This window comes from Pieris brassicae, chromosome 5 (genome assembly GCF_905147105.1).
Source record: "Pieris brassicae chromosome 5, ilPieBrab1.1, whole genome shotgun sequence".
NCBI classification, from domain to species: Eukaryota; Metazoa; Arthropoda; class Insecta; order Lepidoptera; family Pieridae; genus Pieris; species Pieris brassicae.
Window position 1 is genome coordinate 11,826,646 of NC_059669.1, and position 14,794 is coordinate 11,841,439.

The window sequence follows — 14,794 nt, forward strand, 5'->3', positions numbered from 1 at the left end:
TTGACAATTGACATAGATTACATTTTTTTGGGTTTATGGCCTGGTATCTAACCTTTTAGGCTTAGTCTTCAGTATTTCATTCGGTTCATTATAATTTCCATACTGTATTTTTGATGAATTTATATAGAGGTATGTAATAGGATCTATTAGATCTTGCACTATCACTTGATTTTGCACTATGTCACTAATTTCATCTGTCAAACGAAAAGCACTCGCATTTAAAATTTAAATATGAATAATGAAATGTTCGATATCACCAACAGAATTGTTGCAAAAGTTACAGTAGTCGCTCTCCACTATGCCCAACCGAGTCAGGTGGGCTGGGACGATGGAGTGACCTAAACGCAGTCAGTTTATAGTCATAATAAAGTCCCGACTGGCCATTTTCAGTTTATTATACCATGGTGCTACAGGTAGGTTTGCTTGAACATTTCTATACCGTTTACCCTTCTGTTCTTGGTCTTGTTTTTAAAATTCGATCCATAAACGATTGACCTGGTTGTCAATAGATTGATAACAGTCGGTCAAAGGTACTTTTACTATGGACCTAACATCCAACATGTTGGTTCCATCACATTCAATTTTATCTACTATCTCATTTCCTGTTATGCCCCTATGTGATGGAATCGACATGAAAGAGACCTGTATACCCTTTTGTGCATAACTAAATAACAGTTTTTTAATGTTATACAAAATATAGTTTTTTTAGAAAACTTTGACCAAACTTGGATTGGGAATCATAAACAGCACAAAGAGCTCACTGTTGCTACCATCTGTATACAAAGTTTAGTAGTTATTGTCGGAAAGAAAACTTAATAATTCATAATTATTAAAAAAATGTAGTAACAGTAGTGGTCTTAAATATATTACAGGAATATGGGTATGAGTAGCATGTCCACTTTGATTGTTTACTTACATTTTTAAAATCTTCATTCTTTTGCAGTACAATGAGAGGCAGAACTGGGAAATAACCTCTTAAAAGCTCACCATCCGAAGTCTGCTGGGAGCATTGTGCAAAGGTAAAAATTTTGAATTATGTTAATAATTATAAGTTTTTAATAATAATACATAGCTTTAATCCGTTCAAAACGTGTTTTTCTTAAGGAAAGGTACTATTTTTTAGAGAACATTATCATTACCAGATAACAGCTAGTAGGTAACAGATGGTAAATATCTCTATTAGCAGAAGTCTTCTAAGACACAGTGGCATTTTAAAGCTTGTATGGGAGTTGAACACATAGCCCCAGAAATGATTAGCAGATCTTTGATTTGAATTATGTATAGTTTTTTACACAACTACTATTTGAGTAGGCTAAACAATTGTAGTTGAAGTGACTTCTGACTATAGATTTATATAGCATACTTAAAGCTTTGGGGTCTGCACCCCAAGTCACACCAGCTAAACATCTTATAATATTTAAGGCCTTAAGAGAGTTTGTTATAATGTGATTGATGTATAAATGAAAACAAAGTTTGTTATCAATGACAACACCCAGAAATGTGTGGTTAGGTACAACTGAAATTGAATGATTATTGTAGAGTATTCCATTAGAGGGAAAATCTTTACTAAAAATCATGGTCTTGCTTTTGTTGGGGTTAATCTGTAGAGCCAACCTGTCATTATAATATATGTACAATTGATCTAAAGCATTATTTATACTATTTACAGCTCTATCTACAATATGGTCTGAACAATATATTACAAGATATTTATAAAATTAAGAATTTGACTAGTATATACATTGCACAGCAATGGAGATAATGTAGCCCCCTGCATAGGACCTTTGGAGACCCTTCTGGGTCCATGGAGAATATTATTATGCCTTATATACAAAATTCTATCTGTTAAAAAATTAAATACCCATTGGCAAAGTGTACCAGATATATCAGTGTCAGAAAAAACTTGATCCAAAATGCTAGGGTCTACATTATAAAACACACCTTGAACATCCAGAAAAACACAAACACTGGACTTATTATTATTGTTGGCATATTTCAGATCTGACAAGAGAGAAATGAAGCTGTCACCACAACTTCGAAGCCATATTGAACATGTGGAATGATATTGTTCACTTCGACATAACATTCAAGACACATTTTTATCATGTTTTCATTAAGCTATGAGTTAGGATCTTCAGGTGGCTTATCAAGCTTAAGTATAAGGATTACACACTGTGTTTATTATTAGCTAATAGTTATTTTTGAACAGACTGATTTAGGTTTTTAGGATCAAAATGTATGGACAATCATCTAAACCAGGGGTTGTGTTTCGTCGGGATTGTAAACTTGTACAAAACTCACTCCAAGTAAAGGATTCTATGAGGAAATTAGACTTCTCAATTAATTTGAAAATAACTTTCTACTTTATCAATAACCCTACTACATCCATTTTGAGATAATTTTTCTAAGAGAGGGACAACAAATTCGTCTTTATATGTTCTATTATTGCATTTTATTTGTTTAAATAACTTGATGTATTTCCAAATAATACTAAAAATAGTTCGTAATATAAAATAGTTCTATTAAAAGTATTACAGATATTTGCACTGCCATTGCATTTATGTTCTGAAATAGTCTTTCTTAACAGCATCAAGTCTTTTGTAATTAATGTAATTATCAATAGTTGGATCCCTTCTGTAAAGTTTTAATAATACTCTGTTCACACATGTCACTCCACCAAGGTGCTGGAGGTTTGTAACAATAGTTATTTGCTTTTACAAACTTTGGCACAGCGTCCCTTTTAAGTGCAAGCCTTTCAATAAATTCGTTGTATGACTGTAATGGATTCTCATAATTAACTTCAAAATTAGAAAAAGCAATTATAGACAGCTCATTGTATGTTATCCAGTCTGTCATGTATAAGAATTTTTCAATGGGCGGATTAATTTGGTATCTATCAACGGACAATAAAACATGAGTAAGCGTAGGAAAATGATAGCTCCCCATACAATCATCATGCATGAATGCGAATGGCAGATTCGTGGACATAGTGGAGTGATTGGAGCACTACAAAAGCTGACATCAATGATGTATTCCGGTTATGATAATTAATAGTAGTGAAACTACCATTGTTAAGGACACATAGATCAAATTCATCAATTAAATCGTATAACTGATGACCCCGACTTTTCTTTTCTTTTTATATTGGCTTAGGCAAATCTCTAATTATATCACGTAGTTATTTTTTGTTTTATGTGCGGCCATAAAACAAAAAATATTGGGTTTGTGCATTGTGGCCCAGGGTAAAAAAATTGTAATTATCAAATGGAAAGGTATTTAAGAATGGAAATTAATCTAAAAAATAAAAGATCAATTCTTATAGAGCTAGATAAAAAAGGAAAGAGAAGACAAAATATTTTCATAAATTAATTTCATATTGTCTAAACTTAAAATTAATGATATAAATCATTATTTAAGATAAAAGCTGCTAAAAGTTTATATACATGTGGGTCCAATGTTGCAAGTAAACAGAATATGGATGAAGGGAAATGAGACCTTCGAGATGAGCCGACCGGTCGCGTCGAGAACAAGCAAACATGATGTGGTTCAAATCAGCTTCATCATATCTGCATTCCCACGTAGGGCTGTCAAGCAAGATGAGCTGGGGTGCAGACGTGTCCCAGTCGCATACGAGACAATATTGTTGTAAGTCGCTTGCCGAATCTCAGACTCCAAAACGAGGGCTTAAGTGGTATAGAAGGTTGATTGGCACAATAATGGCGACCTTTTAGACTATCTTGGGCCCAGGATTCAGTCCACGAATTCCTGAGATAAATCCCGGATAGAGCCATCAAGTCATGCGCATAGTTTCTAAAAATATCCACATCTCCACTCACCACCACCTCATTGGCTATACGATCGGCGTTCTCATTTCCAGATATTCCACAGTGACCAGGAACCGACGCAAACGAAACGGTAGTTTTCTTTTATATATTTCAATAGCAGGTTTCTAATTTCGGAAATGACAGGGAATTGATAATGTGAGCCAAACGGGAACCGGGCTAGGGCATTTAAAGAACTCCGTGAATCTGTAAAAATTAACGAAGGATGTTTTCTATGGTCTTAACTAGGCCAAGACATTCGCCAGTGAACACGGAGGTTTCATAAGGGTTTTTAGTTTTTTTGAACAATATTGTAATTAGAGTGCAGTACACCAACACCTACACCGCCTTCTTTGGAACGCTTAGATGCATCTGTAAATATTCGTTGCCATCGTGGCCACTTGGTGTCAACAATATAGTTAAATGTTAACTTTTGGTTGCTCAATTTTCACAAGACCCGTGCTAGTATGTATATCAGGAGAGATTACAAGGGAATCGTAACTATATTTAAGCAGCGGATTAGAAGTCGCTTGGTGAGTAGGAGCCTCAAGATAAGTAAATCTTCTGTAACTTTCAACCAAACACGGTGGGCGTTTGTTTTTCCAATAACTAAAAGTGGGGATTATAGATGCTAGGCCATTCAGTTTAGGTGTTAGAATATGGTTACTGAATTGAGGAATTGCCGTCGTAAGTTTAATGTAGGCTCTACACATTCGGCTCTCATACATAAGAATATTCAAGTTACGTTCACATCTCGCAGTTACATATTCACAGTGGGATACACCGGTAAGCTTGGAATCTAGAACTACTCCCAAGAATTTGACGTCATTAGTCAAAGGACTGAGTACAGAACCCTGTGGTAATCATTTCCATGCAGTCCGAGATAGTTTGACATCTACAATAAATAAATTAATGTATCTTTCACTGAGCATATTGATAATAAAGCTTGATAGAATCGGTGGCACATTTAAGGAAAACATTTTTTTTATCTAAGAGCCGATATAAGAAAATTGTCATAAGCTTATGTCTAAGATTAGTGCAAAAAGATTCATCGGCAGATTCAATCAAGACCTGAGAAAGAATTTCGGCGGATATCTTCTTCTTCAGAATAAGTACTAGTTTTATGCTCTACTCTTTAGTTGAATAATTCCTAATCAGCGTTATTCAATCTGTATTTAAAACGAGGAGAACGAGTGGTTTTGGTTGGTTTCTGTGAAGGAAAAGTAATTAAAAGTGGAAACTTGTCACTACCATACGAAGATGCAAGAGGGTGCCAGTCCAAAGTTGAAGCTAAATCAGGTGAACATAAAGATAGATCAGGCGCACAAGCCAACGTGCACGCTTGGACCAGTAACACTAGTTGGCAGCCCAGTGTTTAAAATACAGATACAATGAGAATCTATAATATCTAATAATTGATTTCCATAATAGTTGGAAGAAGTGCTTCCCCAGGATTGATATTGGCAATTAAAATCACCTAGGACCTAGGAATGGTCTTGGAAGGATGGAGAACAGTTGATTGAGATAAGAAAAAAAATTTAGATTGGGACGAGAAAAATAAATAAACACTATACAAATTTTATTTACAATAGCAGCAATGACTGACAAGTCATCACTGAATGTGGGGAGTGGAAATAAGGAATAAGGTAGATTATTTTTGATGACTAAGGCAACACCGCCATAGCCGTCAGGTCTGTCCTGTCGGAGAATAACATAACCTGGAATTCGAAATATCGGTTCCGGTCGAAGCCATGTTTCAGACAGAGTTGAGACAAATGGTTCAAATTGCTGCAATGCCAAATGCAAATGGAATAAATCATTTTTATTGCAAATAGCGCTTCTGCAATTCCACTGGATTATTTGTTCGCGTTCGTGACGCATAAGAGGATTTTAATGGGGAAGAATACTGACTTTTTATCCCGACAGAGGGCGTAACGACTTTACGAGTGGGCCTAAATGATCTGTCAAAGCTGTCAAATTCCATAATTTTTTTTTTGTTTACGTTAGCGTTTTTTTCTTAACTTTGTCTAAAATGACGTTATGTGCTGGCTTTGGTTGCAAAAATAAAGGAACTCATGCATTCCCGAAAGATACTAAACGAAGAAAGTTGTGGGAAAGGGCCCTAAAACGGAAAAATTGGACGGCTTCTAAATGGTCCAAGTTATGTTCAGATCATTTTACATCCGCCGACTACTACTGTTGTCTGGTACTTCTTTCAATGTCAAGTATTCTCAACAGCATATGTATTAGCTGGCCTGATCGTCTGTAGAATGGGCATGGTTGTGTTACCATAGGAAACTGCCATGTTTTTTATGTGGTCATTGTAGTTTTCCATCATGTCCTCTTCTTTAAGCGGCAAGTAGTTAACACTCCGTGTCCTTCTGCATGGCAGCTTTTGTACTTGCTTGGGGGAGTCAAAATAGACTTTCCTGGGTCTTTTAAAGGCCATTAATTTTTGGGTGCAAACTTGATGTAATAGCATGTTTTTTGTACGGACCATGTCTTCAACTCCATGTAGTAGCACCAACACATGTTTGCAATGGGCCTCTACTCCGCTCCCAGCAGCACATTCGCAGTGGCTTTGCTCAATGGAACCATCGGGGTTTAGTTTAACGTCGACTACATACAATATTTTCTTCATCTGTGCTTTGCACTGGCCTTGGATAAAGGTGAAATCACCATCAGCTGCAGCACGAGCGGTTAGCAGAAAACGTTCTTCATACATTTGTCTGCCTTTCAACTGTGCTTGAAATCTGAAACAATAGCATATAATTTAGGTGTTTTTGGAAAGTTCAGTGCCACTTACGCTATCCGAATATTCATAAATATAGTGGATCAAAGAAGAATTCCTGTAGTTCCATGTTTACCTTTCAATAAATGCTTGAATAAGTTGTTTTGTGATAGGAGGTAGAGGCGTTTTTCCGTTTATGTCACCGAAATATTCAGCTGCTGGAGCATTGTAGGCTTCGTCTTCCTCGACTTCTTCAGCGCCAAAATTGGCATTCCGGTCATAGGCTTCCAACCTATACAACAAAAAATCGTAGTTAGCATCCAAGAATGAAAAAAAATAAGCTGAAAAGATACAAACAACAATATTAACAAAAATATTCAAAGTTTAATTTTATCTACTGACCTTTGAATCAAAACAGTTTTTTTTACCAGCTGCAGAAGCTTTCCGTTTTTTCAACTCATCCTTTAGCTGCGGCACCGTCATAAAGGAGTACATTTTCGTCACCAAAAAGCAAAAAGAGAACTCAATGCGAAAGGTAAACAAAACAATATGGCCGTGACAAGGACATCTCGCTGGTGGCGACATCTGTAATTAGCTTTGCGTTTTGTTCCCCATTGAGCTAAGGAAGCAATAGTTGGGCGGCGTTGTTCGGTTACATTGTTGTCAGAGTTAGAAATGATTTTTATTTCAGTCAAAAGTTGGATTACATCAGAGATTGAGAACATAGTTTCATTATTGTTAAGGTTACTGTTTATTAAAGCGACCCCGTTAGAAGGAGCTGGAGCATCGTCGTCCTTTATCCAATTAAAGTGTTCTGTTTTGTTATATCCCATTTTTTTTTGTTTGGGGGATGTTGGTTTAGAATATATTGTTTCCTTATAAGATCTACTATACGACGGAATCGAGAGAGAGTAAGGCGATACAGGTGGCATAGGAGAATTAGGAGTATTCTGCTTCTGCTTTCTTTATTTGCTTCTGCGTACGATACACATCTTTGCGCCATATATAATTCAATTTTAGTATGCCGTTCGTATTCTGGACACTTCCTGTTTGTAGCAAAGTGTAGACCAGAACACAGACAGCAAGACGCGGCATCATCTTGTATGATGCATGTGTCCCCTGTATGACCTTGGCCACACTTGTAACAGCGGGGCCGAGAGTTGCAATTAGACTTAGTATGACCAAATCGGCAACAAGAATAGCACTGAATAGTGGGGTATGAGTAAAGTTCCACGGGCAGAGCATTGTAGCAGACAAATACATGTTTAGGAAGGGTTTGACCATCAAAAGTTATGACAATAGTCTAGGATGGCTACCACTCAGGAGGGCTGCTGTTACGCACTTTATAATTTAGATGTCTAATTTTTATAATTCCTCTGCTGCCTATAGGCAGTGATATATTGTCTAATATTTCTTCAGGCGACTATTCCGCGGGAACACCTCCCACCAGGCCCATTCGGGTCACATTAAATGAGGGAATAAAAGCTTTGTAGTTATTTCTTGTCAGGAAAGGGTTATTATTGAATTCGTTTGCACATTTGTGGTCTGAGAATCATAAGGAAATTCGGTTTCTGCCTATCCTTTTAATGCTACCATTAATAATATTTTTTAAAGATTTTTTTTTTCGAGAAAATACCCAAATTGGACGGGTTGCAGGGAAGGGATGCTCGTATCTGAAGAAAATTTTTGCGCATGAACTACAAATGGCCCTATGTCATAGGCCTCATAAAACGTTTGGCCTGTAGGGTTTTTTGGAGGCGTATGATGGCGGTGTTGGGTGCTCTTGGGTATTACAGTTATAGAATCTGCAGAGTCTACTTTGTTCTGAAAATTATCTAGAGCATGAGCGTTCTTAATCTCAGTATATATTGAGGGAATTTCAATTTCCGGTATTTGGCTCGAACAATTAAAGTCATTTTGTTTGCTCCGACGCTTCGGATCGAATCTTCGTTTCCTTTTGGTGCAGTGTTTGCAAATTTTTCCTAGTCGCATTATTTTTCGGTCACTCCGTTGATCCACATCTGTATCTACACTGGACTCGTCCAGTTGGTACCCTACTGCATTCATTTGTCATTTGTTTTTGTGAATTGGCGGCAAATCTAAAACTCTTGTTCCACGTGAAAATGAACCTAAAGCGAGAAAATTTTTGGTCAATGATTTATTATGACTTTCGTTGTGGGCTTACTCAACAACAAAACTATGATAGGCTGCGATTAGCATTTCTTAATGAATAAATGAAGGGCTTTCAACGCTCTTTTTCTAAACAATCATTGCAGTCAGCAATCACTCGTCGCATATGAATTTTGTCGTGAAAATGGAATCCATCTCCTGTCTCAGCTCATAAATCACATAAGATGGTGGAGCGGTTGCCACTCGATGTAACATTTTTTGGCCCATTAAAATCTGCGTATTTTCGTGTGTATGATTTAATAATGAAAATGCACCCATTAGAAAAAAATACACATGACCATTTATCTTCAATTTTTAATAAAGCTTATACTCGAGTGGAGAAGGCCGTCAAGGGATTTGAAGTGACGGGGATATATCCGGGGATAAATCCCCATATTTTCGACGACGACAATATTTTAACTGCTGATCCTAACATTGAAGAAGAATCCAGGCAAGTTAGTCAGGTGTATGTCAATGTAAACGCCACCTTCAAGGCTTACCATATTTCTCTATCTCGAGCTATTGCGAACTATGCATCCATTGATGATGTCATCATCCCATTAACCGTCCGGTTTGCCTCAATACCGTTTGCCTGGTGGCCCTATCCATGTAGTTACTACTTTCGTCCACCTGTGATCTGTAAGGCGCGCTACATGACCCGCCCACTTCCACTTCAGTTTTTTAGCGTGGATTAGAGCATCTCTGATCTTATTTTTATGTGTCTTATCTTGTTTACCTTTTAGATTAGAGCTATATAGTTGTTAACATTGACTATTTTACTATTGTTCTTTGTATAAATTCTTTCTGACCGCACCATATACCGATACCTTAATGATTGTTGTAGAAGCAAACTCAAAACATGTGATTACCTATAAATTTTGTTGATTTTAATTATTTTGAAAGGACTTCAGTAGTCCTTTGGAGGGTAGCTTATGGTGAATCTGTTTTGCGATTTTGAACCTAAAAACGTCTCAATTAACTTTACGATTAAGCAGTAGTTGCCAATATACATTTACGGAGGAACGACATGTTTCTCTAACTGATCTGCCGGCACAAGCCAAACTGAACCTTACGATCTCACCACATTGATAAATATCATAATTACTTTGTAACGAGAATAAGATTAGTTTGGGCAACAACAAGACGATCACAAGCCGATGGTGCGTAAATGAATCGACTACAACGTACATCCTTTCCGACAAAAAGGCCCGTTGAACAGAATCAAATGATGCGATCACAGTTGCTTCGCGTAACGAAGTCAATTCAGACCAGAGCTAAAAATCAACTTCGCCGGAAAGGATTATGTTCATTGCTTCGTACTTCACTAACTCTAGCGAGGTTCCATTCCACCCTTCAAGCAAGTGCGACGCGAGCTAACAAGAGACGCCATAGTCCTGGGAAAAGCCCATTTTGTGTATTCGTATTTTAACAGGTCGGTTATTCAGTTTTACAAAACTAGAAAGACGTTAAAAAAAATGTCTTAAGATTTTGAATATCTTGTATTTCTTCCTTTCATTTACGTATATCTAACCTTTATTATATAGTAAATAAAATTTAATTACATCTGATTTCTTTCTAAAATTTATAGAAATACATAAAATACGTAACAAACAAACAACTAAAGAAAAATAACAACAGCACAAGTAAAATGACAGTTTATAGCTGTTGTTAGTTATATTAGTTTTGATGGATCAAAATATTACAGTTTGGAAATATAATAACTAAATGGTGATCAAAAAAGGAGTTAAGTAAAGTAAAAAATATTGAATTAGTACTGTCATTTGTGATATGAGTACACACTAAAAAGAAAATCATAATTTATACCTAATATTGATTAAACTATTTACGTTTTAATTATTATACATATTAATGTGTGGTGTACATAAATAGGAATACATTATGTTACTGATCGGTCTTACAAAATGGGTTATGTAGTGTACCTATTTACTATTTATTCACAATTTACATCCTTAATTAAATGTTTTACGAATCTACTTACTACAATTATTGGCACATAATTTTATATTAATGAGTCTATAGTTATCTATAACGAATTGTCTTGATAATAAATAAAATATCTATGAAACCTCTGATCATTGACAATATAACAAATGCGTATATAACGATTATATGCATATATATGTTCGATTTTGGGGAAATATCGATTCAAACGAAAACTCATTTTAGTTTTACTAACTCACATCAATATCAGACAGTTGACACATAGCTATTTTTAAATATTTATTATATAAAAGTAACACTTGTGCTTGAACTTTAAACATTTATTTAATACAAATCCTGCTATTAAAATTCTAATATTATTATGTACAATAACAATTTTTATAATATATTTTTTAAATCTCTTAAAGTTTTTGTTTTACTATTTACCCTTTGTGCTACATATTTTGCAATTCTAGTAAAACATAATTAAGATTAAGTTGAAACTAAAGCATTTTGCAACAACTTTAATGGTATTTAATTTGGTAAAAATGGTTGTATTGTTTGGGACGTTCTGTATTGGACTGACGTGCACAAGGCCCACATTTGAGCTTGTAATAAGTACGTCAAAATGATCTACCGAGGTACACAGAAAATGTTCTTATAAAAGTTCGTTCAACACCTTTGTTTTAAAATTATATTTAATTGTTTTTACTACTTCAAACTTTTATATTTAACGTTTTCTAAAAGTTTACTTTGTTATCTGATTAAGTAGAAAATAATTATGGTTGGGTTAGCTAACTTTCTCTCGTCCGTTACTATGTTCCTTAAATGCATACATATATTTATTTTTATGTTAATAATTTGGCGTATTGGATTTTATAATTGAAATAATAATCAAAAGATCAAAGTTAAATATGAAATATTTCTCAGTATTCTGTCACATTTATACTACATATTAAATTGCTTAAAAGGCAATTTATATAAGACTAGAACTTACGATATATTTTTTATATTTTTTGGTTTAAATAAAAACATACAGTATGAAATACTCGTACAACATGATTAAACGTCAGTAATGCGTGTATCACGTAAGCAGTGTATGTGAAAGGGGTAAAAGTACGGTCGCGGATCATAGCCGTTTGCGATGAGTGTCACTGCAGCTACGAAGCGAGGTGGCGCGGCGGGGAGGAGGTGCGGTGCGAGGGGCTGGGTCTAGGCTCGATGCTCGCACCATCATCCGGGAAACCTCCGTCCTCGGCTGAAACGATGTAAATTTTGTAATCGGATTTTCTTTTCATTTTAATTTACAATTTCTGCTGAATTCATTTAATTTTTATGGTAACCTGGTCTCCTAACGAGCCGAGGCGGTGCGGGATTCTTCTGTGTTCAGTGAAGGAAGTTTCCAGGTGGTCACTGAGGGACTGCGATAGTAGTTGCGTACTCGAGGACGACTCCTCTAGGTTGGACACGTCGTCCGCGCTGTCCTCGCGTTGAGGACTGTCAGACTCCTAAAAACACAGGGAATGTTATTTATTTTAATCATAGATTTTAAATTATACTACAACATGCATTACGTACACTACAAACCCAAAACATCTTTAAAACAAATATGAGGTATGTTTGTGATGACAGGACAATAGGACACAACCAAAAAAGTCACCTCCTCAAGGTCCCGAAGAGCAGATGGATAGGGGGGCAGTAGGGCTCGACCATCGTCGCGCCTTTCCCGCCTCTCCAACTCATCGGCCAGCATCATTAACTCCCAATCTCCTCCACTTCCAGAGAAACCTGAAATATGTTTTAGATTTTCCAATCATTGAAATATATTTGAAATCATTCCCTTTAAAGTCTTAAAATGTTCCAGCTGAATGAGATGATTAATAGAATACGTAGACTAGGTTAGTACTAACACGAAAATTTATATATTCATAATCATGGTACCTTTTTTCTTTGATCATACTTTTTAGGTAATTCCATGATATGCTCCAATTTGTTTTTATTTTTATAACCGTAGCGTAAGTCTCGAAGGCGGCGATTTAACTTAGGATGAGATACGCCTCCCGTTGAGGCTAACGCGTAATGCAGTTTAAGCATTATGTTTTGTCGATGAGATTCGATGGTTTCATTCCGAGTTACCTACCTCTAACAGTAGAACTATTTCCATGTCCCGATCTTTGACAAAGTCGCTTGCTGTCTACGAACTCCTCAAATACTGGGGTATGAGGAATGGACTCTGAATCGCTGGACGATGTCGATGTCCTGATATAGTCATAAGACAAATATAAATATTTAAAAAATGGCGAAAGGGATAATTTACTGTCTTGTTAGTTTATATAAATGTCTTACGTGTTGCTCCAACTGGCATCGCTGCCGATATCCAGCACTACATCGTTGCAGTGAGATTTCTCTTGTTGTGACCCGCTCCCCCCACGTGACCCAAAAAATGATCCTAGGCTAAATTTGCGTTCGTCCCGACTTTGTTCTGCAAAAATTATAAAATATATCCGTGATTTTTGCAGTCTGTTTTTACCTTTGGCGATACAAATATAAATAAATAAAGCATATAATATATTGCACATATTATTGTGTAGTGAAATACTAAGTTTTAAAAAGAACGAGAACGAACGTTCAACTAGAAAGTTTATCATTGAACCATCGAACAAATATTATTAATTACTTTTTTTTCTTCCAGTATGATGCATGCCAGTGTCTACAGAAAGAGTTTTCTTGATTTTAGACTTAGTGTTATCCAGATGTGAGCCGAAAAAGTGGAATGGCATTCCTCGTCTGCTGGACCTCAGGCTCGACTGCTCGGGACTTAATAACGATCGATTTTCTGATGTTATTTGTGGTGATATTGATCTGAAAAAAAATTCTCTGTTACAAAACTTCTCTTGAAGGCAACCATAACTTACAAAAATTTTAATTATTTTATATATATATTTTTTACAGCTAAATGGTATATTCTGTTACATATGTATGTACCTACTTAAGGCTCCTGTGTATATTCACCTTGTCAAATCCTGCATTTCTACCGTTTCCTGATCACTCTGATCTTGATCCCACGATTTTATTTGTTTTACTTTGGCTGCGCGTTTCCTTGAATAAGTCCCGGCTTTCCCATCGAGATTTAAGTCCAGCCTTTTTGACTTGCTGACGCTCCACGTCTCTTTCTTGGAACAGGTTTTAGTAGTTCTACTTGATATAGATTCAGCTAAACTTTGTAATTCTGAATACGTTAATTTGGAAAGTTCTATCCCTCCAGTTAGTTCTGCTAACTTTTCTTCAGTTAAATCGTCATTTGATACGTGTTTACTGGATGACTGAGCTGATTTGAGAGGCGGTTTGATCTTATCATCATCACCCGGAGATGTTGCAAATACTGTATCAAGAGAGTCTCCTCTCTGAAAAACACGTTCTGATATTTATATAAGTTTGGTTGTAGATTGTTATAATAATAACATTTATTATTTATATTATTTATGTACTGTATGATTCATAAAAAAAACTATTTTGAGACCAATTTTTTTGTATAAGTTCTTTGCTGTTTTGACTAAGATAAAACATTATTACCATAAAACCTTCATTAACTTCTGACCCCTCACTAGCTGAGCTATCATTATTGAGATTGGGTATGTTTCCATTTTCTTCAAGCACGGGCTCATTACTGGTTTTCAGAGACAATGGGGCTGATGAACCGAGTCTCTCTAATTCCTGAATTCTATTCTGTAGCTGACATATTATTTCGTCTCGTTTTCTTACTTCACTTTCTAAACTAGCGAATCTGTAACAAAGCCATGAAATAAATTATAAGACTCTCTTTTATAGTGGCATGTATTCTATTTGTTATCCGTAAAATAAAAAATTTAAATAGTTATTTGATATTAAAATATATTATTTTTCATATTAAACTAGATAAGTTACCTGTGATATTTTATTTTATTTGTAGGCATTGTTTTAGATGAAAGAGTTAAGACAAACCTTTCTTGAAATTTTCCTTGCACTTCGTATAAATGCCCATCAATAACTTGTTTGATGCCCAACAATACTTCTCCAAAGTATTCTTGTTCTTCTAAAGATGCTGCAGAAGGAAAAATAACTTAGAACATGACACTCGACTAAAAAGAAAACA

The 14,794-nt window shown here is 35.6% G+C and overlaps 1 protein-coding gene and 1 long non-coding RNA gene across 6 annotated transcripts in view; one reads left to right on the forward strand and one right to left on the reverse strand.

Annotated features, from left to right (window-relative positions):
* The first annotated feature begins 14 nt into the window (after positions 1–14).
* On the forward strand, positions 15–2,749 carry LOC123710502. 3 transcript variants are annotated; one of them, XR_006753833.1, is made up of 4 exons: positions 15–129; positions 264–413; positions 944–1,019; positions 2,000–2,749. It is a non-coding gene; the product is annotated as an uncharacterized LOC123710502 (long non-coding RNA). The 3 variants fall into 3 exon arrangements; XR_006753834.1 differs by having other exon boundaries at positions 33–129; positions 278–413; XR_006753832.1 differs by lacking the exon at positions 15–129 and having other exon boundaries at positions 155–413.
* Positions 2,750–10,413: 7,664 nt separating this feature from the next.
* LOC123710503 overlaps positions 10,414–14,794 on the reverse strand; it is a 61,111-nt gene continuing 56,730 nt past the window's right edge. For all 3 annotated transcript variants that reach the window (XM_045662498.1, XM_045662496.1, XM_045662497.1), the window contains 9 exons: positions 14,644–14,743; positions 14,236–14,446; positions 13,675–14,066; positions 13,340–13,524; positions 13,009–13,144; positions 12,803–12,921; positions 12,323–12,450; positions 12,006–12,170; positions 10,414–11,920 (listed from right to left, as the gene is read on the reverse strand). In XM_045662498.1, the coding sequence (XP_045518454.1) occupies positions 11,792–11,920; positions 12,006–12,170; positions 12,323–12,450; positions 12,803–12,921; positions 13,009–13,144; positions 13,340–13,524; positions 13,675–14,066; positions 14,236–14,446; positions 14,644–14,743 (1,565 nt within the window). In that variant the 3' untranslated portion in view covers positions 10,414–11,791. The remainder of the gene's footprint in view (positions 11,921–12,005; positions 12,171–12,322; positions 12,451–12,802; positions 12,922–13,008; positions 13,145–13,339; positions 13,525–13,674; positions 14,067–14,235; positions 14,447–14,643; positions 14,744–14,794) is intronic.